Source organism: Gobio gobio, assembly GCF_949357685.1.
Source record: "Gobio gobio genome assembly, chromosome: 25".
NCBI lineage: Eukaryota > Metazoa > Chordata > Actinopteri > Cypriniformes > Gobionidae > Gobio > Gobio gobio.
This window is the reverse complement of record NC_137121.1, coordinates 5,593,368-5,621,249: the sequence shown is the minus strand read 5'-3', so window position 1 is coordinate 5,621,249 and position 27,882 is coordinate 5,593,368. Positions and strand designations below refer to the sequence as shown.

Sequence of the window (27,882 nt, the reverse complement as noted above, 5' to 3'; positions counted from 1 at the left end):
CATAAACTAGAACTTTTTCTTTAAATAAATAATGCTTATAGAAAAATAATGGCTATTTATCATATTTGTCTCTAAACTAAATGAATTATTAAATAAAACATGTGTATATTATAACTGACTTGATATTATAATTGAAAAATGCAAACACGTTTATTAAAGAATGTGGTTGCACTATATATTGGAAATGCATGAATCTGTAAGAACAACCATAAAGACCTTGTTAATGGACTTTTGTAAATTTAATTTATGAATTGCATGCACAGTCTCCTGCAACCTGGCTGTGTTTCATTTCAACACCACTCAGGACAGTGTGAACTGCTTTCATCTGCAATGTCCGACCGCTGAGAGCTGCATTCCTCACCACAGAGGAAATGTCATCCTCTATAATGTCACTAAAGGTGAGAAACTGCACACCAAACCCCTACTTTGGTCGGAGCAAATGTAAAACCAGGATGATCTTTTTCTTTTCTTTCAATGAGGATTGTACACTCGAAATTTTTTTGAAAAAAGTTGGGTTGAAAATGGACAAACCCAGTGGGTTGTTTTAACCCAGCGGTTGGGTTAAATGTTTGCTTAAAACAACCCAATTGCTGGGTTTGTCCATTTTCAACCCAACTTGGGTTATTATTAACCCAGCATTTTATAAAGTGTATATCAAATACATTTCATGTGTGCATAAAGCGTATATATTCCTTTTCTATCCACCTTATTCCTGACGAGCCGACTGTTTTTCACTTTCGTTTTGGGGAACTTCCATTTCAAAAAGACTGAAACCAGTCATTTCAAATCATAAAGTTTTGCAACAAATAAAACGTATCCGTCAATTTTCCTTCATGTTTTATTTTCAGACATTATGAGAATAACTTAACGCTTGGTATTTTAAAGTGCTGAAAGCACGTTATGAGTATACACTTTAAAAAATGCTGTTAAAAACAACCCAAGTTGGGTTGAAAATGGACAAACCCAGAAATTGGGTTGTTTTAACCCAGCAGTTGGGTTGTTTAAGCAAACATTTAACCCAACCACTGAGTTAAAACAACCCAATTTCTGGGTTTGTCCATTTTCAACCCAACTTGGGTTGTTTTTAACCCAGTGTATGATGTGTTATAACAAAAATATCTATGGCAAGAGCTCTTTTCCGTCTCTGCATTCTTTTCCTCGTGAATATTTTCTTTTTTCCCTTTGCATTCTGCTGTAACAGTACACTCTAAAAAATGCTGGGTTAAAAATAACCCAAGTTGGGTTGAAAATGGACTAACCCAGCAATTGGGTAGTTTTAACCCAGCGGTTGGGTTAAATGTTTGCTAAAACAACCCAATTGCTGGGTTAGTCCATTTTCAACCCAACTTGGGTTATTTTTAACCCAGCATTTTTTAGAGTGTATGCACACATGAAAAGTATTCAATTTAAAGACATATATTCCTTTTCTATCCGCCTTATTCCTGACGAGCCGACTGTGTTTTGAATTATGGGTGGCACTTTCATTTTGGGGAACTTCCATTTCAAAAAGACTGAAACCAGTCATTTCAAATCATAAAGTTGTGCAACAAATAAAACATATATCCGTCAATTTTCCTTCATGTTTTATTTTCAGACATTATGAGAATAACGCAACGTTTGGTATTTTAAAGTGTTGAAAGTACGTTATGAGTATACACTCTAAAAAATGCTGGGTTAAAAACAACCCAAGTTGGGTTGAAAATGGACAAACACAGAAATTGGGTTGTTTTAACCCAGCAGTTGGGTTGTTTTAAGCAAACATTTAACCCAACCACTGGGTTTGTCCATTTTCAACCCAACTTGGGTTGTTTTAACCCAGCATTTTTTAGAGTGTATGATATGTTATAACAAAAATATCTATGGCAAGAGCTCTTTTCCGTCTCTGCATTCTTTTCCTTGTGAATATTTTCTTTTTTTCCTTTTGCATTCTGCTGTAACAGTACACTCTAAAAAATGCTGGGTTAAAAACAACCCAAGTTGGGTTGAAAATGGACTAACCCAGCAATTGGGTTGTTTTAACCCAGTGTATGGGTTGTTTTAACTCAGCGGTTGGGTTGAATGTTTGCTTAAAACAACCCAATTGCCCATTTTTAACCCAGCATTTTTTTTAGAGTGTATGAAAAAGGACAACATGTACTGCACATTTGTGGTCTGTCCTTTCTTTTTTATTTACTATACATCCCATTAATAATTCACTGGAATGCACAAAGAATCTCTTGTTTTTCTCCTCAAATCCTCGCATCTTTTTCCAGGTTTGTTTTCACAGGTAAATACAATTTATTATCTGTCAAAATGACAGAAAACACTTTGAAATAATATCACAAAATGTTGAAGTTAACGAACCTTTTTGATTAAGATAATACAGATATTACTTAGTGATTTCTAACCCGTTATTGCTGTGGAAAGAATCACGTTTTTTTTCTGGTTATTCATGGTCTGTTGGAAGTACCTTGTTGATGCTTTTACACTTTTAAATGTCCTTTTAATGTTCGATGGTTGAAGGGTGAGTAGAATAATTTCATCTTTGTATTCAAAGAGGTAGCCTTTCACCTATTGTTTACAGCCTAATGGAAGTTACACCCATAATTCACACAAAGCGTCATGGGGCGTAGGAATAAGGTGGATACAAGACATTTCTACGTCATTTAAAGCTGGAAAAGCGTGCATTAGAATTGTAAACTACATGCATTTTAGCATGGAAACATTTTGGGTTGCCTACAAGTATAAAGCATAAATAATGTGATTGCGATGTCTGTTGCTCAGGTGTTGATCCGGACCTGTTGGTGTTCGGGAAGCACTTCACCACCAACGTGCGTGTTCTGCCTCACATGTCATCCTCGCGGCTCAATGTTTCCGAGCCACTGACCTCTGACAAGCGTCAGTTCAACTATCCACCAAACCCTCCCATCCGCTCCCAACAAACCACTCGCGCTGTTCCTACTACACTTGAAGTACAACATAACCTCCCTCGATGTATTACACCTACTCGAAGCACATCAGAACACGTCATATCGACTACGTCACTCGATCCCCAACAGGCGACCACTACGCCAAAGTGGGCATCAACAAACCTGCATCAAATTACACAAACCAGCTCTCAGACGGATGAACATGATACAACTACTGACACTTTAAACCACAGCATCCCAACCCCCTCAACTACAGCCCACCCAAGCTCTACAATTGACTACTCTGACTCTACTTTGACCTCCGTCCCAATCAATGAAGCTCTAAGTTCGTCAACGACCCAACAGCCTTTGGGATTACAAACTACATCTCTACAGACTACAAAACCTTTGGCAAAGGCTTCTCAAAACGCCACGCAATCTTTTGCCAAGACGAGTACCCTAACTACAGTACAAACTACTGTTTTCAAGACTGTTACCACCCAGACTTCTGCGTCTTCACAATCGGAAACCTTAACAACCATGAATCCTTTGACTTCAGCAAATGTGACCTCTCAAACATCAACCCAAATTATATCAACTACATCACAGCCTAAACCTAAAATGGACTCTACACTCAATCCCCAACAAACGTCGACTACACCGTGGACAACCACAAAGCCTTTGACTTCTCCAAATGTGACCTCCCAAACATCAACCCAAAATACACCTGTATACAAGATGATACATGCTACAACTCAAAGCACATCAGGGCATGTTATATCCACTACATCACAGCCTAAAATGGACTCTACTCTCAATCCCCAACAAACGTCGACTACACAGTGGACAATCACAAAGCCTTTGACATCTCCAAACGTGACCTCCCAAACATCAACCCAAATTATATCAACTACATCAGAGCCTAAAATGGACTCTACACTCAATCCCCAACAGATGACGTCGACTACACAGTGGACACCTACAAATTCTTTGACTTCTCCAAGTGTGACCTCCCAAACTTCAACCCAAAATACCCCTTTATACAAGACGATACATGCAACAACTCAAAGCACATCAGGGCATGTTATATCCACTACATCACAGCCTAAAATGGACTCTACACTCAATCTCCAACAAATGTCGACTACACAGTGGACAACCACAAAGCCTTTGACTTCTCCAAGTGTGACCTCCCAAACATCAACCCTTTCATATGAGACTTCTACATGGGCTTTACGAACCCCAAGTCAAACTACAATTAGCAGCGACACAAGAACCACCAATCCTACACTCACCACCAATGACTCTACGACCCCTAGACTCCTGACCCTAACTTTTACCCACACCCGCATGGGCAACTCGGCAACCACCGGCGGTTTGAGTTCCTCCCTAACTGCCCCTACTAGCAGCATGGTGGACAGTCAACCGTACCCGAACGATACGAAGGGTTACATCAGCCGGAACATCACTACTGGTGTCGCACCTCCACCCAGTGGGGATGGGGGAAGCTTGACATCGGTGTGGCATTTGGCGGCCAACACCGTACTGGTGGCCTTAGCGACCTGCGCCACCATCACATTCGGCTGCTGTTGTCTGGTGTTCGTGGCTCTGAGCTGGAGAGGCCGGAGGCGACGGAAGGGCAGGTACAGGACAAATCTGAGGGGCAAGAGAGGATCAATGAGACTCATCAAATACGTCATTGTAAGAGAAAGCTCGTAAAGCAGGGTTCTTTAACTTCATCCTTCCCTCGCATCCTGTAACAAATCCTTCCCTCGCGGGTCAAAATGACCCGAAGCCCTAAAATTATACCTAATTTTTTTGGTCCTGAAAGTCTGCAAAATGAATAAATGTCAATAAATAAGTTTGGGATAATCCACGGTGAGCTGTGCGTTAAACGATTTTAATAAACGTGGCGGCAAAGAACAGTCCGATGCGAAGCAGAGGGCATTAAGTAAGGAATAATTGACTCAACTTGGCCGTTGAATTATTAGAAAAATAATGCACATCTGAGGTGGTGATGTCACGACACGAAGCGGAGTGCATTATTTTTCTAATAATTCAACGGCCCGGAGTCAATTATTCTGCTTATACTACGGTTACCACACCTCAAGACATCGATCCGATGATATATTTAAAGGGATTCGTCCGGTTTTTGTACTTAAATCGCTATTGTGAGTAGGACTATTTCTTCCGCGTCTCATTCAACGGCTCTTTTGCTAGTTCCGAAACGTCATTTTAAAGCTAGTTGTGGAGGCTTGAGCCACTGATAGCAGACTATTGCAGTTATGAATGCAGCGAGTTATTAGAGAGAGAGAGAGATTGAGTCTTTCAACGCCGTCAACTAATACGGAACTGTAAGAACAGCGCCTTTATTAACAGTACCTCGCTAGTGAGAAATGTCATGTTGCTTTTAAGTTGCTAAACTATTTTACTGATAAAATCATCAGAGCTTCTGAGGTTTGCACGTTTGAGTGGGAGAGCAGAGAGAGCGGGAGAACGAGAGTAATGTGCATTTCTTACGTAATTAAACGTAATTTAATGGAAATAATTTGTCCTTTTTATCTTATTGTTTACTATATTTATTTGATTGGTCAGTGTCGTTGTGGGTTTTGGTTATTTGCTGTAGTCGGCTGTTAAGACATTTGAAATAACTGAAATCGTTTGGCGAAGTGATATATGGAACTGTAATGCGGTCAAGAGAGCTGCCTGGAACTACGTTCGCTGTGCGTTTCCCAGAAAATAATTACACACCTCAGAACGTTCATCAGCCAATCTGATTCAAGCATTCAACCGCCCTGTAGTATAAAATCGTTTAATGCACAGCTAGCCGTGGATTATCCCATTTATACCATGGTCTTTTGCCAACATCGACAACTTAAATATTTGACCGGAAGGGTAAAACAGGCGGTTATTTCCGTCAGTTACGGCTCGTTAGATCTAGCATTCTGCCCACTTTGAATCAGACGCAGAGATAAAGTAGTGCGTAAGATCACTTTTATTTGACTAAATGATTTATAGCATTTATTTTAAATAATATCGAAAGGGATAGTTGAGATTTGTACCTGCGTCTGTTCAGGGATTCTCTTAACAACGAAGCTGTGAATTGAATTACTTTAGAATAGCGATTGTTACCCCCTCGTTGCTGAGAAATATAATGTAGCTAAGCTATTTAATTACTCAAAGTCGCAGGGCAGCGTTGATAAATTCCTGTGCTCCTGAATGTTTCTGTGTGTGCGCAGCGCAATCTCCAATCTCTGTGTGTGAGTGACATATGCGCCTGTGCGCTTCGATGAAAACAGCGCATTAATATAGAACGGTGATTCCTCTGACGTGGAACTTCCTGTGCATTAAACGATTTTATTGCACACCTTGCAGCCAATCAGGATCGAGTATTCAGACAGACTAATACAATACCAAAATTATATGGTATTATATAATTTAAGCACATTCTTTCAACTTAAATTCAAAATAACTAATACATACAATAACCAACTCAAAATATCTCCCATTAGGTGTCTCTGCTGACCTCTTGTGGAAAAAAATCCTATAACATGATATTTCATGACCCAGCTGTTCCGCTGGGTCCTAAAGTCAGTTTCTCGAGTTTCTCTTCAGTATGCATTCAGATACACATGTACACATTAATACAATCCTTTTTTGGTAACGTTTGAGCATTTTTAGTTTTTAGGTTTTTAATTTTAGGTTTTTCTATGTATACTGTAGCATTCCCATGGGGGTCAAATTGACCCGCGAGGGAAGGATTTGTTACTTTTTTATATTTCAACCACATAAACTCCTCGGATTCAGTCAATTTTGTGTGTATTCATGGTTCAAGTGTGACCAAAAGCCCTGAGGTCTTGAACAACTCAGATGAATACTCAATTTTTTAAAATATTTCTAGAAATGAGTTTCGGGTCAAAATGACCCGAGGGCAGGATGAAGATTAAATCGGCACTGTCCTTCAGAGTTAAGCTCAAACCCTAATCAAACACAACTGAACAAGCTAACCGGTGAGTTTGATACTGGTTTTAGCCAAACTCTAAAGCACAGTGTCCCTGGAGAACCCAGTTGATTATATGAATGTCGCTGCGTCCGAAATCGCACAGTCTCTTGATACTTCTTTTGAATATGCAATTACTTTACAATCACTAAAAAAGTACATTCTATATAGTATGAATGTGTGTAGTATGATTGTAATGATGTACTACATTCACCATGTTGTCATTATCATGTGACCTACCAGCGTCAGTTGCGGCGCTTCACAAATCCTCTCCCGTGGCCTCATGGGATAGTAAAGTGACCATCGTATGCACTGTTTATGTTGAAAATGCTACTCTTATTACACATGTTTTTTCACCTACTATACTAGGGACGTATGCGATTTCAGATGCAGCCCTTGTTTTGTAGATGCTGCTAATGTATAATATGGTTTAATTCAAACTGAAATTGACTCACTTTCAAAACCACTAGAGGTGGTCGTTCAATTTATAACTTGTTGTGTATGGTCAAACAGGCTCTGCTAATTATATTACTCATAAGCCTCCTATTCAGTGCCATCCGTGGACTACAAAAAATGAACTTTAGTAGACCATGGGAATCCCAGGATTCATCAGAGGACTTCAAAATACATTCTAGATCATTGGTTTATCACCATGAGCATTTAAAAAGACACCGAGATGTTTACAAAGATTTATTTTCCAAATGTAAAGATTATTGTGGTCCAAAACAAGTGCTTTGTAGGGCTGCATGGAAGATGAAACCTCACTGATGATTGACGCTCAACATGGGCAGAATGTCACAATTGTATATCTATATACATAGATGCCTCATTAGCGGCTGTTTCTATAGCCCGCAATCCGTAAGCCGTCCGCCATATTGGAACAGTCAAAGCCAGTCCAAGAACATCCGAGAGCAAGTTGACTGGGTGTGTGCAACTGTAGTTAGCTGCATGTATCAATATCTATATATGAAATAGACTTGATTTTGCTAAACTAACACAATACAACAAGCTAACACGACATTAAAAAGTTCCGTTGTAAAAACTTAATTTAATGCAAATTGAGTTAATGGAAATAAAAACACAATCCAACACATTCTCACATGTTAAAGGTTATCCCATTTCTTCGGTTTGACGACCAGAAGCTGCACAACGTTGAGGCATCATTGATTCTTACTGTGGGTGACGAAACACTGACTATTCCAAGATGGCGGCCGCACAGATGTGTCTGGAGCGGTCGAATGTGGCATCTATGAATACATATCTATGCTCACAGTTGATTCTAATTGAGTGCCGAAGTTATGACGTCACTTTGTAGGCCAAAACGCGGAAGTGAGTTAGCATTTTAGCCCTTCTGGTTCCCTCGCCCTAAAGTCTATGGGTTTTTTGAATGGGTTTTTGCTAAATCGCCTGAAATAAGGTCTGTGGTTAACAAAGCCTCTAAATATTTTCACGTATTGATCTATGACATAAAACACATTAGTTAAAACCTGCTTGTGATTTTTTTTTTAAAAACTTTATTGTGTTTTAAAAACGGTGGTTGCTAACAAGTTGCTAAAAGGGACTACATCCTTTGGCGGGGACTTTAGACGTCATCGTGACAAACAGGCAATCTCTCACTAGCCCGCGTTTCAGCCTTATGAAGAACTTATGTGGCGTGAATAAATCGCGCTATTCGCACAGATCTTATTTTTTGCGATTTTCCAAAAGTCTATGGGGAAAATGCATGGCTTTTCGATCGAGGGAACCCATGCGCCGCTAACTTCCGGGTTGGCCTACAAAGTGACGTCATAACTTCGGCACTCTATTGGTGTTAGCATGTTGCTAAGCTAATGATGCTATACTTTGGGTGAACAGTAGGGGAGCGCAGGGCACAACCTAACGCGGGGTTAGTTGTAACACGCACCTTTCCACACATGCCAGAATGACGAAACTTAGTGTATTTAATAGTTGCCATATCAACATTATTTAGAGAAAAAATTGCGCCAAAATTAAAAAAATCTCTGAAAGATATCACTGAACATGTATTTAACCATAGCAAAAGTAAATTTCTTACTTAAGTTTAGTTTTCATCTCTGTTTTTTGTGTTTATTTAAAATAAGACAAATCCTATATTATTGTAATCTTATATCTGTTATTTAACAGTTGAGATCGTTCTTTAACACTGATCTAACAGCAGAAGACACGAGCCGCGATTTAAATCCCAGTTGCGCAGATGGTGTGTGTTGTAACACTGCGTTACAATGAGCCCCTTTCAGAAATATGCCATTATATTCTATACTTTTATGAATTCTTTTGAGAAACCATGAGAAAAGGGTGAATAATGACTGAGAGTTAATGTTCAGAAATGATGCATTATTATTGTTTTGAACTATGCTGTATTTAGCAATGTGTTTGTAGTCAAACTCAAAAATGCTTATATTTTTAATGATTAAAAAATGCCATTCTTTTATTTAAAAAAGTTAATAATTGTATTTTATTGACAAAATATTTTGTATATTTTTTTGATTATACCAGATTTTAAGCTGTTATTTGGTCATGTTACATTGTGTCCCTCACATGTTACAATGTACCCCACCTATGGGGCATGTTGTCACATTTCACTTCCATTCTTTCGGGGTAAATCAAGAAAAAAGTATACACTGTATTAATGAAACAAAACCACATAATTGTACTAGACGTGAGGAAAAATAAATACTCTGAACCCAAATTGGATTTACACAAACTGAGAAAGTCAAAAAGCCTTAGGTTGTGCCCCGCTCTCCCCTACATTTAAAGTCCTCCTGTAGTCAATAATTTGATCCCTTAAAACTCATCTTAATCTAGATATTTTGATGTTTTTTTTCATGCCTTAAAATGGCTTGAATGTAACTACACTCTTGCTTCATTTAGTTTGTGAACTCATGGATATATGAATATGCATAACTCATGAATATGCAAATACGCCCCCCTCCTGACATGATTGGTTACAGGAAAGTTTGTGACATCAAACCCTGTTTTTGAGACTTGTCTTCTGCAGTTTTAAAGAGAAAATACTTAGCAATGGTGTTGACTTATGAATTTACACATGGTTTGTCGTAAGGCATATTAAAAACACCACATAGACAAACTTGAGGGGGTCTTTAAGTTGGATTTAAACGATATATTTTTTGCTATTTAACTTTTTGTTTTCACAGAGCTTGTTGCAATGCATTCTGGGAATTGTATTATCTGTAAAAGATGTGCGTTGCTTTAGATTTTGGATGAAACAAGGCATTATAATGTGTTCAAATGCTTCCTAGGGAGGCGACACTAGCTTCTGGGTCAGATTTCAACCACAACATCTTGTTTTATAAAGTGAATGTATGTATTTTATGGACGTATTAGTGAAGAACTGTCTTTGTTTTGGACAGTCTTGTGCATGTAAAGTCTTTACAGTTTCATTAAACAGATGATTTATATTTTAAGAACGACATGTTCATACATGAGTGAAAACAGTCGAGCACCAGTCCATTGGAGAACACCTGACAGTTTTGCTTTAAAAAGGCAGTTATTTGCTAAGTGCTTTAAGATGCGCAAGACCGCCGCCGCTTTCCACGTCCAAATGGAACCGGCCGGAACTTCTCTCCGAGGAGTTTGGTTTCCCCTTTCCCAGAAGTGACAGCTCCGAGCAGGAACTAATGGGTTTTTACTAGATGTTGGCTCAAAGCGTCCTTTCACTGGGGTACTGGGAAGGGCACTTGAACCATCAAGGGCGTGTTTTGAGTGCAGTGAGTTCTAGTAATGTTCTAGGGGCAATTGTTTCTGAACTGACCCAGTTTATACAAACCAAACACACTGTCTGTTATCTAAATCAATCATAACAAAAATAATGTTATCACCCTAATCTCAACCCAACCCTGCATTATTTTACTTCTTCATGAAATAAAGAATCTAAGGCAGATATTGTAAGCCGTTTCGACCTTTATTCTGTAGTTTTCTAGTAACAACGGTCATTTTTGAAATCTGGAATTGAATTTCAACTTGTAAAAACTGTAATTCTTGATATCTATAATCATATTTTAACTAGTTAAATGTCTATAGGCTGCCATTCAATTGATAATATCAAGCATTGATATTTTTGCTATATATGAAGACTTCAGATGCAAAAGCCTCTTAGTCCATCTGACGTTTTTCTTTAAAATAAGCACTTTTGTCAGGCTTCTGTGTAGAGGTTTCTACTTAAAGTACCAGTACTTCTAAATGGGCTGAGGCTGTGATTTAGTGGGTTTGAAGTGAAGGTATTTTATGAAGGTACTAAATGCGGAGAGCATTCACTGAGTATGGTTCTCTAATTTTTGATCGAAGTGGCTTTTAGAGGCTTTTGCATCTGAACTCTTCATATATATACTGTATATAGAAAGCCAACACTTGAGTGTTTACAGCTGTAAATTAAGAAATGAATGTCACTGAACCCCAGTTTTATCATAAACAGTGGTCAAATATCAAAGCTGGAGTCTTTAATCTTTCTAATGATACTCAGTTTGTCCGGATAAAGTAAGAGTGTGATGTTTTAACCCCTTAACTGTCATCCCCCTTTTTGAGAATACACATGAAAATGCACTATCCAAACTTAAAGGGCTTTAATTCAAGAAAGCTTTGGAATATAGACCAAAGTTTGGTCTCGTTTAAAAGAAGACACTGCAGATTATTGTTGATGTTAAAGCAATTCAAAATATGAAAGTATGAAAAAGTTATGGACGTTTAAATTTACTGTAAATGAAAAATACTGTACTAAATATTTTTTATTTCATATAAAATATATATTTGACAAAAATATTTTACTCTAAAATTACTACAAAATCAAAACCATATGTCTAACCAAGTTATGTTCCAAATTTGAAGTTGATATCACAAAAATTGAAGTCCCCATGAGATTTTGTTTAGGCGCTGTACCAAAAATAGCCACCGGGTGTCATTGAAATTCCATTGATTGTTTTTTTGATGAATTTTCCTGTACATTTCTGTCCAAATATCACTTTCATCACAAAACAGTCACCTAATATGGACCCTTGAGACTCAGACCTTTCCGACGATATGTGTTTTGTTAAGATTGGAAAAGATTTTGATTATAAAGTCGTTAAAATAATTGTTGTAATATGAAACATGACACCGCCCACTAGGGGAGGAGCCCTAGAATAATTTAGAGTAACGTTTCCATGGTAACACAACGTCCAATTTCAAAACGGTTTACACAGGATGAATTTTGAGTTTGTAAGCTTTCAAATGATACCTCATTTATGATAATTACTTAAATATATGATATGAAAAATGGCGATTAAAAAAAGCACCAGGCGTCCCACCTGTGGGACAGTGAGAGTTAAGGGTTAAAGGAACATGCCACTATTTTTGAAAATAGGCTCATTTTCCGTCTCCCCGAGAGTTAAACAGTTGAGTTTTCGAGTCCATTCAGCCGATCTCCGGGTCTGCACTTTTAGCATAGCTTAGCATAGATCATTGAATCTGGTTAGACCGTTAGCATCTCGCTCAAAAATGACCAAAGAGTTTCAATATTTTTCCTATTTAAAACTTGACTCTTCTGTAGTTACATCGAGTACTAAGACCGACGGAAAAGGAAAAGTTGTGATTTTCTAGGCCGATATGGCGAGGAACTAAACTCTCATTCCTGCGTAATGATCAAGAGCTTTGAGCCGCCCCATGAGTGCAGCAGCGCAATGATATTACACAGCGCCGGAAAATAGTCCCCAGCGCTCTCTGTGCAAGCAGGTTGTCACGTTGGTTATGTTGAAGATTTAAGTAGTTTTAAATAGAAAAAATATCAAAACTCTTTGGTCATTTTTGAGCGAGATGCTAACGGTCTAATCAGATTCAATGATCTATGCTAAGCTATGCTAAAAGTGCAGACCCGGAGATCGGCTGAATGGATTCGAAAACGGTAAAACTCAACTGTTTAACTCTAGGGGAGACGGAAAATGAGCCTATTTTCAAAAATAGTGGAGTGTTCCTTTAACATGCAGTGAATGTTGAACAACAGTAATCTGGGGCCGTCGGCGATCTTTGACCCTAAAGGGGTTTTAAAGCCAAAATGACATTCATTGACAAGCATATAGACATCCACTGCTCTACATTTTGGTCAAATACAGGCCATTTTCGCTTTGTGTAAAACATACAATACACTTTAAATGATTGTTAATATTTGTAAATATGCACTACTATAACGACAAGACAATGCGATGTGGCTATTGTGGAGAAAACTAATAAAGTACAGCAGCAGTCGTTCATCCATCCGCCATGTTTAACGTTTATGGGCCGCCCAATTGGGGAACTTGGGTATCAAAATTATCCCAGAGCTTCCCAATGGTAAATATGACTTTAGAGGGGGTTCAGGTCCAATTTGTAACCAGGGGCCCGTTCTTTGTACGTCGCTAACTCAGTTAGCTGGATTTGATTGTTGATGATTTGGCATGATCTTGGATTAATTGGTTCTTCGACGCTCATCCTGGACTTGCTGTCATAGCAACAGGTCCTTAAGCTTAAACCTGCTCGAGCGGCTTATTTCATGTAAACCGGATTAGATTGCATCTTGAGGCGATACTTAAAACCTGTCCCAGCCACTGCTACTTTATTACAAGAGTTCATTACTAAACCAGGGGCAATAATAATAATATACAAGTGTTATATTGCATATGTATATGAGACTGTATATAATATTATGTTGTGTTTAATACTGACACAGCAAACTTGATTGAGCGATTTATTAGTTTATCATTTTATTGGAGGTTTACACACATGTTGAGCCGTGCATTAATTTAAGTGATCACCGATATTATGGGATGGCTTAATGCAGCGCAAGAGATGCAGAGAACTTGATCTTGACCCTTAAGAAACTTTAATACTGTCACATTACAAATCTGCTTCAAATTGAATTCAAAATTAAATTACAACATTGAAATAAAAATGTAAAGGGTGTACAAATACTATAAAATCGTGAATATGAATAATTAGTAATCATGTTAAAAAAACTAGTGCTGGGCATCGATTAAAAAAAATTAACTAATTAATCACACTTTTTTCTGTAATTAATCGCGATTAATCGCAAGTTTTTAATATTTTACGTTTTTAATATTTTGATATTGTAATAATTTCAGTTACTCTCCAAATTAATGTATAAACAATTTAAAGACAGCATATTTTAAATGTGTTGTATTGTCATATTTTTATGAATGAAGGCTAGTATCACTTATTCTCAAGTGTCTATAAAACATTAATGACGTCACATTACAGTATAACTGAAAGCTCCCAATTTCAACATTTATTAGGCTTTAAAAAACAACTTTTAATTTAAGTGAACTTAAAACAATCTTTACATAAACCCAAAATAATAAGTTATATTTACCCATGGCCTTCCCTGTTATATACATATACAGAAATGTAATGGTTATCTTTCTTAACTGCATAAATAATAAATTAAATATAGATGAATCATCATTAAAGCTAAAATTTTCTCTGTTCCCGTTGTTCTTTGATGAACATTAATGACATCATCATCAGTGCTCCTGTCACTTTAAGAACAGCCGCGGATCTCACGCGCTGTCCCGCGCATCTCATTTCCTCACAACTCTTTAAGTTCATTTAAGACGTTATTTAACTAATTTAAGACCCTAATATGAGAATACTCAAAATCCTCTGTGTTATTGTTTGTTCAAGAGCAAAGAGAACTCGATGTGAGCAGGAAACTGACGCGAGTCTATCTATGCGTCGAGTGTGTGTGTGTGTGTGTGTGTGTGTGTGTCCCTTGATTAGCTGACATGAGACGCATCCACACAGACAGGACACACACACACACACGCACACACACACACACACACACACACACACACACACACACACAGGACATTGGTATACAGCACGTTCGCTTGTGTCTTGTCGCGCTTGGAAGCATTTACATGAATAGGAGCGTGATGATGATCATGTAACGCTAAGCAAAAATGGATATAAAAACGGACGCTGCGTTATTTGCGTTAAATATTTTTAATGCGTTAAGCTGAAAAAATCGCCCGGGTTAACGCGTTAATTTGCCCAGCCCTAAAAAAAAACAAAAACATTTATCATTGATCTATTATAACTTTTATGTTGGTTTGGTCGTTTCCTTATAAAGGTCCAGAAGTGTGTGGTTTTTTAATTTGTCAAGTGGCTTTTTTAATTATATGATGTCATTACGTTGCTGTCTTGCCGCCAGCCAATCGGATGCTCTGCTGATCGTGGTTTCGAGTATCGATGCATCTGCCCTCTTCAGGAAACACAAGAAAACTTAATCTAGATATTTGAATCCAATCTGCAAATTAGCCAGGCAGAGGTGGACAAAGTACACAACTCTATTACTTGAGTAAAAGTAAAAGTACTACTGGTCAAATATTACTCCGTTACAAGTGAAAGTTCTAAAAACCGATTTTTACTTAAGTAAAAGTACAGAAGTATTTGTTTTTAAAAGTACTTAAGTATCAAAAGTAAATTTCCTTTTTTTATGTCAATGCATTATTTAATTATTGTTGCATTGTTGTATAAATGCATATTATGCCACCAATGTGGTTTAAGCCAGTCAGTGATGCTCCATTTGTACAGAGCGTTGTAACTTTTATACAAGTATTGAAATTTAAAATTTCTTGTATAAAAGTTACAAAGCTCTTTACAAAGCTGCTGTCACTTTAAGGCTGAATGCATGGACCCTATACTCTGATACACATCCGATATTCCCCCAACTGTTTACTCTTTCTCCAAGACATTTACATTTTTGAACATTTTATGAGACATGCATCAAAGTGTATGCCAACTCAACTAATCTTTAATCTCTTGAGAAAACTGAAACCATGGGTGCACACACTGTGCCGAGGAACCGTCTTCTTCCATTTAGCTATAAACTGATCAGTGTTCAAAAAAAAATGTTGGGAAACATCATATGACCCTATACAAGAGTGATTACTGATAGGCTGCAACAAAAATAAAATTCCTTTTAAAGAAAAAAAAATTCATCCACTGACTTTTAAAGCTGCTACAGAAACGACTTTCGACATTGAGGGCCTTGATAGAAATGTAATGGAGTAAAAAGTACGATATTTGTCTTTCATCAAATGTAGTGAAGTTAAAGTAAAAGTATCCCTAAAAGATAATACTCCAGTAAAGTACAGATACACAAAAAGTGTACTTAAGTACAGTACTCAAGTAAATGTACTTCGTTACTGTCCAAGATCTGGGATCTGTCAAATCATCTCAGATGTATTACGCGAGGTACGAAGAACGGACGGAGAATTCCGATTATCAACACGTGAAGGCAGCATTAGAAGAAAACAGAAAAACAGAAATGGGCTAAAAAGCTACATTAGTGCTGGCATGTATTCATTTATTTTTCATGAACATCACAGAATTTTGCACATATTTTGAAAATGACAAAATAATAGAAACAATGCATGGCTCACTGTTGAAACAAGTTTCTGTTAACATTGTTTTGAAATGGTACATTTATATGGACTATGACAGAGCTTGTGGCGTTCCTCAGATATTCAGGAGCTTCTTCACAGCCTCTTTATACTTCTGTAGATTGTCTTCGGTCTCTCCCTCGTTCTTCAGCCGGACCATGGCGTCTCTGTACTCCTGTACGGCCGGCTGTCCCAGCAGCTCCTGCCTGGCTCCCCCCTCCACCTCATCCTTCGCTCCGCCCTCCACCTCATCCTTCGCTCCGCCCTCCACCTCATCCTTCGCTCCGAGCGGCCGCATGCGCAGGAGTGTTTCCAGAACGTTCTTTTGGGACGGACTGTCTTCCCACTTGTACTCCTCCATATCTGCACGTGTCTTTTCCTGCTCCCATGCCTCGGTTTTCTGTAAAACACAACGGTGTGACAAGCAGTTTTGTAAGAGCAAATGTTTGGAGAGCACTTTTAGATGTGTTGCACCAAATGCAATAGTGAAAATAATGACCTATTACAATTGATGCTTGTCATTTTGTATTATACTGTACACTGTACACATCTTAGTCCCTACTCCCCCTAATATGGCAAAAAATTATTTAATTTTTTTTTTTTTTTTAAATATTGATGTATAGATAAAAATCAAATTTTAAAAACATTTTAGTTACACACACACACACACACACATTTAATGCAATTAAATTAATTTATACATTTCAAAATGTTGCATGCTGTTACACATTTTTATATATTTAAATATATTTGTATTTAGAGATTTTGAAATAAAGTTTTCTAGCATACGTTTTTTTTATTATTTAAAATTAATTTATATTTCCTTAAGTCGCACTGTTAACAACATATATTTAGCATATTTTTTAAACATATTTTGGCCAGAATTTTTTCTTTTGTCATTCGCTTTGGCTAATGATAGTGTAATAGATGGATAATAAAGTTCAAGTCAAAGTGTCAGAAGTCTATAAATGTAAAGAAAATATTAAATAAGGATATTAATGTTGAACACAAGTTAATATGAATTTTTTTACCTGAAGTTTAACTTAGACTATACTTACAGGAGCATCAACTTCAGGACTTTGACAAAAAAAGTAAATTATATATATATATATATTTATTTATAATATATATGTGTACACACACACACACACACACACACACACACACACACACACACACACACACACACATTATATATATATACACACACCCACACATACATATATATACACACATTATATATATATACACACACACACATATACATACATACTATATACATACATATATATATATATATATATATATATATATATATATATATATATATATATATAAATAAAATATTTATTTTGTATAAAATATGTATACTTTGATAAGTTCTATTGCTAATTTATTTCCTCATATAGTTTTTTCGATATAATTTTTTCTATATCTTCAATATAAATATATTTGTATACTTCAAAATACATCCCCCAAAATGTATGTTAATAATAGAAATGTATTTTCTTCCACATTTCGTAATATATTTTAGCTTTTGAAGGTTTAAACAAAATAATTACTTTTAAAAATATATATTTTCTTTATTTAATCTGCGTTAATTATTACTCTTTACTTGTTTTAATATTTAATCTGCATTATTTACAACATATATAGAGCACGTTTCAGGCAGAAATAAAAAAATGGCTAAAAATAGATATAAAATACATTTACATAATACCTATATTTACCCCCCCCCCCCCCCAAAAAAAAAAAAATAAAAAAGGTAAAAATAATGTAGCACTGAAAAATAGACGACACTTCACCTTTAAGCAAGAATGCTCATGTTTCGAGGAAATCTGGCACGATAAAAATGGCAAAGTGATTTGGAGACGAGTGTAGGAAATGTAATGAGCACGGAAATTCGCTTAACCGTTTGACTGATCACCCTAAAGTTTTAAAGACAGCTCGTGTTTGATAAGGATCCTCAGAGTACCTTCTTTGCCTGAGACTAAATTTTCCCAATACTTCCCATCCTCAATGACAAAAGCGTCTTTGTGTGTCTGAAGGCCTGAGCATGCCAGGGGCAGATAACCCTCTCTCCGGCGCAGGTGCTCCAGACTAATGACTATCAATACCAGTCCGAGTTTCCAGCCATCCTCCATTCCAGCCGGCCGCAGGGCACTACTTAGGGAGCGACTGATGGATTAGGTGGTTTCTATGGAGATGAAGGTGGTTTGGCCAGATCTCGAGGATTTGATTAGGACTGTTGACTCAAATGATTCAATTTAGCCAAGGAGGCAAATCAAATGGTTTGCAACTAATTGATGAGATTGGCCTTTGACTGGAGAGAATGGGAGTATAATTGAGGACCTGAGTGAAGACATGGAGACACTGGGCGGTTTCTCCCTAAAGGCCAGCGCTGTGTGAAAGCCAAGCTGATCGTTTAACCGCTCTACTGCTCGCACAAAGAAAAAGCAGGGCTCTTTTGTTAAAGAAACACCTAAATCAAGTGTTAAAATCAAAATAGAGCTCGTTTTGACTCAACTTGCTCCACCCCTGAAACCACTTCTGCTTTACGTTGAGGAACTTTCATCATCCAATAAATTCCTGATGGAAAAAAAACAAACATATATAATATACAGTTGCAAGAAAAAGTGTGTGAACCGCTTGCAGAATCTGTGAAAATGTGAATAATTTTAACTAAATAAGAGGATCATACAAAATGCGTGTTATTATTTATTTAGTGCTGTCCTGAATAAGATATTTTACAGAAAAGATGTTTATATATAGTCCACAAGACAACAAAAAGCTGAATTTATTCAAATGACCCGTTCAAAAGTTTAAGAACCATTCATTCACAATACTGTGTGTCGTTCTCTGATGATTCACGGCTGTGTGTGTGTGTGTGTGTCGTTCCCTGATGATCCACGGCTGTGTGTGTGTGTGTGTGTGTGTCGTTCCCTGATGATCCACGGCAGTGTGTGTGTGTGTGTGTGTGTGTGTCGTTCCCTGATGATCCACGGCAGTGTGTGTGTGTGTGTGTGTGTGTGTGTGTGTCGTTCCCTGATGATCCACGGCAGTGTGTGTGTGTGTGTGTGTGCGTCGTTCCCTGATGATCCACGGCAGTGTGTGTGTGTGTGTGTGTGTGTGTGTGTGTCGTTCCCTGATGATCCACGGCTGTGTGTGTCATTCCCTGATGATCCACGGCTGTGTGTGTGTGTGTGTGTGTGTGTGTCATTCCCTGATGATCCACGGCTGTGTGTGTGTGTGTGTGTCATTCCCTGATGATCCACGGCTGTGTGTGTGTGTGTGTGTGTGTGTGTGTGTGTCGTTCCCTGATGATCCACGGCTGTGTGTGTGTGTGTCGTTCCCTGATGATCCACGGCTGTGTGTGTGTGTGTGTGTGTCATTCCCTGATGATCCACGGCTGTGTGTGTGTGTGTGTGTGTGTGTGTCATTCCCTGATGATCCACGGCTGTGTGTGTGTGTGTGTGTGTGTGTCGTTCTCTGATGATCCACGGCTGTGTGTGTGTGTGTGTGTCATTCCCTGATGATCCACGGCTGTGTGTGTGTGTGTCGTTCCCTGATGATCCACGGCTGTGTGTGTGTGTGTGTGTGTGTGTGTCATTCCCTGATGATCCACGGCTGTGTGTGTGTGTGTGTGTGTGTCGTTCTCTCATGATCCACGGCTGTGTGTGTGTGTGTCGTTCTCTGATGATCCACGGCTGTGTGTGTGTGTGTGTGTGTGTCATTCCCTGATGATCCACGGCTGTGTGTGTGTGTGTGTGTGTGTGTGTGTCGTTCCCTGATGATCCACGGCTGTGTGTGTGTGTGTGTGTGTGTCGTTCCCTGATGATCCACGGCTGTGTGTGTGTGTGTGTGTGTGTGTGTGTGTGTGTGTCGTTCTCTGATGATCCACGGCTGTGTGTGTGTGTGTGCGTGTGTCGTTCCCTGATGATCCACGGCTGTGTGTGTGTGTGTGTGTGTGATTGTCGTTCCCTGATGATCCACGGCTGTGTGTGTCGTTCTCTGATGATCCACGGCTGTGTGTGTGTGTGTGTGTGTCGTTCCCTAATGATCCACGGCTGTGTGTGTGTGTGTGTGTCGTTCCCTGATGATCCACGGCTGTGTGTGTGTGTGTGTGTGTGTCGTTCCCTGATGATCCACGGCAGTGTGTGTGTGTGTGTCGTTCCCTGATGATCCACGGCAGTGTGTGTGTGTGTGTGTGTGCGTCGTTCCCTGATGATCCACGGCAGTGTGTGTGTGTGTGTGTGTGTGTGTGTCGTTCCCTGATGATCCACGGCTGTGTGTGTCATTCCCTGATGATCCACGGCTGTGTGTGTGTGTGTGTGTGTGTGTGTCATTCCCTGATGATCCACGGCTGTGTGTGTGTGTGTGTGTCATTCCCTGATGATCCACGGCTGTGTGTGTGTGTGTGTGTGTGTGTGTGTGTCGTTCCCTGATGATCCACGGCTGTGTGTGTGTGTGTCGTTCCCTGATGATCCACGGCTGTGTGTGTGTGTGTGTGTGTGTCATTCCCTGATGATCCACGGCTGTGTGTGTGTGTGTGTGTGTGTGTCATTCCCTGATGATCCACGGCTGTGTGTGTGTGTGTGTGTGTGTGTTGTTCTCTCATGATCCACGGCTGTGTGTGTGTGTGTGTGTGTCGTTCTCTGATGATCCACGGCTGTGTGTGTGTGTGTGTGTGTGTCATTCCCTGATGATCCACGGCTGTGTGTGTGTGTGTCGTTCCCTGATGATCCACGGCTGTGTGTGTGTGTCTGTGTGTGTGTGTCGTTCCCTGATGATCCACGGCTGTGTGTGTGTGTCTGTGTGTGTGTGTGTCATTCCCTGATGATCCACGGCTGTGTGTGTGTGTGTGTGTCGTTCTCTCATGATCCACGGCTGTGTGTGTGTGTGTGTGTGTCGTTCTCTGATGATCCACGGCTGTGTGTGTGTGTGTGTGTGTGTCATTCCCTGATGATCCACGGCTGTGTGTGTGTGTGTGTGTGTGTGTCGTTCCCTGATGATCCACGGCTGTGTGTGTGTGTGTGTGTGTGTCGTTCCCTGATGATCCACGGCTGTGTGTGTGTGTGTGTGTGTGTGTGTGTGTGTGTGTGTCGTTCTCTGATGATCCACGGCTGTGTGTGTGTGTGTGCGTGTGTCGTTCCCTGATGATCCACGGCTGTGTGTGTGTGTGTGTGTGTGATTGTCGTTCCCTGATGATCCACGGCTGTGTGTGTCGTTCTCTGATGATCCACGGCTGTGTGTGTGTGTGTGTGTGTCGTTCCCTAATGATCCACGGCTGTGTGTGTGTGTGTGTGTGTGTGTCGTTCCCTAATGATCCACGGCTGTGTGTGTCGTTCTCTGATGATCCACGGCTGTGTGTGTGTGTGTGTCGTTCCCTGATGATCCACGGCTGTGTGTGTGTCGTTCCCTGATGATCCACGGCTGTGTGTGTCGTTCTCTGATGATCCACGGCTGTGTGTGTGTGTGTCGTTCCCTGATGATCCATGGCTGTGTGTGTGTGTGTGTGTGTGTGTGTGTGTGTGTGTCGTTCCCTGATGATCCACGGCTGTGTGTGTCGTTCTCTGATGATCCACGGCTGTGTGTGTGTGTGTGTGTGTGTGTGGTTCCCTAATGATCCACGGCTGTGTGTGTGTGTGTGTGGTTCCCTAATGATCCACGGCTGTGTGTGTGTGTGTCGTTCCCTGATGATCCACGGCTGTGTGTGTGTGTGTGTGTCGTTCCCTGATGATCCACGGCTGTGTGTGTGTGTGTGTGTGTGTGTTTCCCTGATGATCCACGGCTGTGTGTGTGTGTGTGTGTCATTCCCTGATTATCCACGGCTGTGTGTGTGTGGTTCCCTGATGATCCACGGCAGTGTGTGTGTGTGGTTCCCTGATGATCCACGGCTGTGTGTGTGTGTGTGTGTGTGTGTGTCGTTCCCTGATGATCCACGGCTGTGTGTGTGTGTGTGTGATGGTTGTTCATGAGTCCCTTGTTTGTCCCGAGCGGTTAAACTTATTGTATTATAACTTATTGAATTTGAAGATCAAGGTAAATTGTACTTAATTTGTCTTCCGGGAAACATGCAAGTGTCTTCTGTTGCTTCTGAAGGGCAGTACTAAATTAAAAAACATTGATATTTAAACAAAATAAGAACAATTTGGACCTCTTCATCCTGTTCAAATGTTTTCACCCCCGGCTCTTAATGCGTCGTGTTTCCTTCTGGAGCATCAGCGAATGTTTGAACCTTTTTTAATAGTTATGTTTGAGTCCCTCAATCGTCCTCAGATCTCAGAATCACACACTCACTGCTGGAGAGATGCTGGAAAACTGAAGATGTGCAGGACCTGGAGGATTTCTCTAAAACATGTTGGGCAGTTTAACTGCTCAGGACAAACAAGGGACTCGTGAACAACCATCACAACACACACACACACACACACACACACACACACACAACACACAACACACAACACACAACACACAACACACAACACACAACACACAACACACAACACACAACACACAAACACACAACACACAAACACACAAACACACAAACACACAAACACACAAACACACCAACACACCAACACACAACACACAACACACAACACACACAGCCGTGGATCATCCAGGGAACCACACACAGTATTGAGAATCAAGGGTACATAAACTTGAATGGGTCATTTTAATAAATTCACCTTTCTTTTATTGTCTTGTGGACTATATGTAAACATCTTATGTAAAATATCTTATTCAGGACAGCACTAAATAAAAAATAACTAATTTTGTATGATCTTATTTAGTTCAAATTATTCACATTTTCACAGATTCTGCAAGCGGTTCACATAATTTTTCTTGCAACTGTATATACACACCGATCAGGCATAACATTATGACCACTGACAGGTGAAGTGAATAACACTGATGATCTCTTCATCACCTGTTAGTGGGTGGGATATATTAGGCAGCAAGTGAACATTTTGTCCTCAGAGTTGATGTGTTAGAAGCAGGAAAAACGGGCAAGCGTAAGGATTTGAGCGAGTTTGACAAGGGCCAGATTGTGACGAGTCAGAGCATCTCCAAAACTGCAGCTCTTGTGGGATGTTCCCGGTCTGCAGTGGTCAGTCTCTATCAAAAGTGCTCCAAGGAAGAACCAGTGGAGAACCGGCCACAGGGTCATGAAGGACCAGTGGAGAACCGGCCACAGGGTCATGAAGGACCAGTGGAGAACCGGCCACAGGGTCATGGAGGACCAGTGGAGAACCGGCCACAGGGTCATGAAGGACCAGTGGAGAACCGGCCACAGGGTCATGGAGGACCAGTGGAGAACCGGCCACAGGGTCATGAAGGACCAGTGGAGAACCGGCCACAGGGTCATGGAGGACCAGTGGAGAACCGGCCACAGGGTCATGGAGGACCAGTGGAGAACTGGCCACAGGGTCATGAAGGACCAGTGGAGAACCGGCCACAGGGTCATGAAGGACCAGTGGAGAACCGGCCACAGGGTCATGGAGGACCAGTGGAGAACCGGCCACAGGGTCATGGAGGACCAGTGGAGAACCGGCCACAGGGTCATGAAGGACCAGTGGAGAACCGGCCACAGGGTCATGAAGGACCAGTGGAGAACCGGCCACAGGGTCATGGAGGACCAGTGGAGAACCGGCCACAGGGTCATGAAGGACCAGTGGAGAACCGGCCACAGGGTCATGGAGGACCAGTGGAGAACCGGCCACAGGGTCATGAAGGACCAGTGGAGAACCGGCCACAGGGTCATGGAGGACCAGTGGAGAACCGGCCACAGGGTCATGGAGGACCAGTGGAGAACCGGCCACAGGGTCATGAAGAACCAGTGGAGAACCGGCCCGGCCACAGGGTCATGAAGGACCAGTGGAGAACCGGCCCGGCCACAGGGTCATGGAGGACCAGTGGAGAACCGGCCCGGCCACAGGGTCATGGAGGACCAGTGGAGAACCGGCCCGGCCACAGGGTCATGGAGGACCAGTGGAGAACCGGCCCGGCCACAGGGTCATGAAGGACCAGTGGAGAACCGGCCACAGGGTCATGAAGAACCAGTGGAGAACCGGCCACAGGGTCATGGAGGACCAGTGGAGAACCGGCCACAGGGTCATGAAGGACCAGTGGAGAACCGGCCACAGGGTCATGGAGGACCAGTGGAGAACCGGCCACAGGGTCATGAAGAACCAGTGGAGAACCGGCCACAGGGTCATGGAGGACCAGTGGAGAACCGGCCACAGGGTCATGAAGGACCAGTGGAGAACCGGCCACAGGGTCATGAAGAACCAGTGGAGAACCGGCCACAGGGTCATGAAGGACCAGTGGAGAACCGGCCACAGGGTCATGAAGGACCAGTGGAGAACCGGCCACAGGGTCATGGAGGACCAGTGGAGAACCGGCCACAGGGTCATGAAGAACCAGTGGAAAACCGGCCCGGCCACAGGGTCATGAAGGACCAGTGGAGAACCGGCCCGGCCACAGGGTCATGAAGGACCAGTGGAGAACCGGCCCGGCCACAGGGTCATGGAGGACCAGTGGAGAACCGGCCACAGGGTCATGGAGGACCAGTGGAGAACCGGCCACAGGGTCATGAAGGACCAGTGGAGAACCGGCCACAGGGTCATGAAGGACCAGTGGAGAACCGGCCACAGGGTCATGGAGGACCAGTGGAGAACCGGCCACAGAGTCATGAAGGACCAGTGGAGAACCGGACACAGGGTCATGAAGGACCAGTGGAGAACCGGCCACAGGGTCATGAAGGACCAGTGGAGAACCGGCCACAGGGTCATGAAGGACCAGTGGAGAACCGGCCACAGGGTCATGGAGGACCAGTGGAGAACCGGCCACAGGGTCATGGAGGACCAGTGTAGAACCAGCCACAGGGTCATGAAGAACCAGTGGAGAACCGGCCACAGGGTCATGGAGGACCAGTGGAGAACCGGCCACAGGGTCATGAAGGACCAGTGGAGAACCGGCCACAGGGTCATGGAGGACCAGTGTAGAACCAGCCACAGGGTCATGAAGGACCAGTGGAGAACCGGCCACAGGGTCATGGAGGACCAGTGGAGAACCGGCCACAGGGTCATGGAGGACCAGTGTAGAACCAGCCACAGGGTCATGAAGAACCAGTGGAGAACCGGCCACAGGGTCATGGAGGACCAGTGGAGAACCGGCCACAGGGTCATGGAGGACCAGTGGAGAACCGGCCACAGAGTCATGAAGGACCAGTGGAGAACCGGCCACAGGGTCATGGAGGACCAGTGGAGAACCGGCCACAGGGTCATGGAGGACCAGTGTAGAACCAGCCACAGGGTCATGAAGGACCAGTGGAGAACCGGCCACAGGGTCATGGAGGACCAGTGGAGAACCGGCCACAGGGTCATGGAGGACCAGTGGAGAACCGGCCACAGGGTCATGGAGGACCAGTGGAGAACCGGCCACAGGGTCATGGAGGACCAGTGGAGAACCGGCCACAGGGTCATGGAGGACCAGTGGAGAACCGGCCACAGAGTCATGAAGGACCAGTGGAGAACCGGCCACAGGGTCATGGAGGACCAGTGGAGAACCGGCCACAGGGTCATGGAGGACCAGTGTAGAACCAGCCACAGGGTCATGAAGGACCAGTGGAGAACCGGCCACAGGGTCATGGAGGACCAGTGGAGAACCGGCCACAGGGTCATGGAGGACCAGTGTAGAACCAGCCACAGGGTCATGAAGAACCAGTGGAGAACCGGCCACAGGGTCATGGAGGACCAGTGGAGAACCGGCCACAGGGTCATGGAGGACCAGTGTAGAACCAGCCACAGGGTCATGAAGGACCAGTGGAGAACCGGCCACAGGGTCATGAAGGACCAGTGGAGAACCGGCCACAGGGTCATGGAGGACCAGTGGAGAACCGGCCACAGGGTCATGGAGGACCAGTGTAGAACCAGCCACAGGGTCATGGGCGGCCGAGGCTCATTGATCAAACAGACGAGCTACTGGAGCTCAAACTGCTGAAGAAGTTAATGCTAATTCTGATAGAAAGGGGTCAGAATACACAGAGCATAGCCGCAGACCAGGTGTTCATAATGTTATGCCTGATCATCTACATCTCGCTGTATAGGCCGTCCTATATTACAGAAATAAAATGGGTTGTGAATCACGTTTTGTGGCTTTACGTTGCATTAAAAACCAAATGAAATGGAAAAGGGTTTATATTTAACCTCTCGAAATACATCCAGGCCGCATTTGTTCCAAAACCTCTTCGGTCAATGTGAACACAGTTTGAATGGATTATCCTGTAGCCGTATTGGCAGCTAAATCAGGCCTCGGAGATACAATCACCCTCACGGTCGGGAACAATCGTCTGCTTTGTGGCGTGCCGTCCCCTCCCAGCGTCATTCTACCCCGTCTTGCCTGCTCTGAGCCGCCACTGTGCTAGCCATTGTGCTAGCGAAAGGCCAGCGGACACCGTTACACTTCCCAACCAGGATGGCAAACAAAGCTCAACCGTGGCTCTCAGCCAGTCTTCTTAGTGAAGCGAAGAGCACAGTTACACAATCCCAAGGCCAGCGAGTCTCTAGCGAGAAGAGCATGATGGGAAAATGCACACATCTTGCGCATGTGTTGTATTTTTTGTTGTTGACCTTGTCTGAATCTAAAAGGTCGCGTTCTTTACTCCTCAGCCCGGGTTTATGGCAGACAGACAGCGAGAAGATCATCTGCGTAGGAAGCCTTCAGTTTGCAGACTCTGAGAAGTTCAAGTGTATAAATTACACCGTTCTCGCCCTTAATCTGTGTTTTATCAAAAAGCGCCTGCTAATTCATCCTCTGTTGTGCTAATGAGGTGAATCATGCGATACTCAAAAGGTTACTAATCGCTTTTTCAAGTCTCACTTAATTCACAAAAGAAACTGTCACATTACATCTGCCGTCAATTAAATAGCTTTGATCGAGGACTCAGTGTAAGTGGAGATGGTTTGTCCACGCAGATATCCCGTGAATTATTGATTGCGTCTTTCATCGAGCTGTAATGAGAATCTCCTGAGGTGCGGCCCACAGCTTTTTCCAATGGAATCTCCCTGTCAGCCAATCAGACGCCTCTATTCAGCGACCGTTTCCACTCTCAGGTTGCTCATTGGGCGAGACAGCTGTCAATCATCCGGAAAAATCCAGCTCTGATTGAGTGATGGATTGCTTTGGTTTCTCGAGAAAGTGCTTATCTTGAATAAGTCATTACTTTGTGACAACTAGCAAATGTAATCTGGACGTACTACATCCGCCATGTTGTCATTATCATGTGACCCACTAGCCTCGCTTCACTGTCATTCCCAAATTGTCTCCCGTGGCCTCATGGGATAGTAAAGTGTCCATCATATGCACACTTCAGAAGTCATCCGGGTACATTTTGGCTACTCTAGTACTGTGAATACTTCTTTTGTCACACACTGTTTTACGCCTACTATATAGAATAGAAGTGTGTGTGATTTCGGATGCAGCCTAAATATTTTGGATCAAGCTTGAGGTACTAAAAATTAAAAAATAAATCACT

At 42.0% G+C, this 27,882-nt stretch overlaps 1 protein-coding gene across 1 annotated transcript in view; it reads right to left on the bottom strand.

Moving 5' to 3' along the window:
• Positions 1 to 15,687: 15,687 nt before the first annotated feature.
• mrps35 (mitochondrial ribosomal protein S35) overlaps positions 15,688 to 27,882 on the bottom strand; it is a 32,647-nt gene continuing 20,452 nt past the window's right edge. The window contains exon 8 of the mRNA XM_079810199.1: positions 15,688 to 16,737. Coding sequence (XP_079666325.1) covers positions 16,414 to 16,737 — 324 coding nt within the window. The 3' untranslated portion in view covers positions 15,688 to 16,413. The remainder of the gene's footprint in view (positions 16,738 to 27,882) is intronic.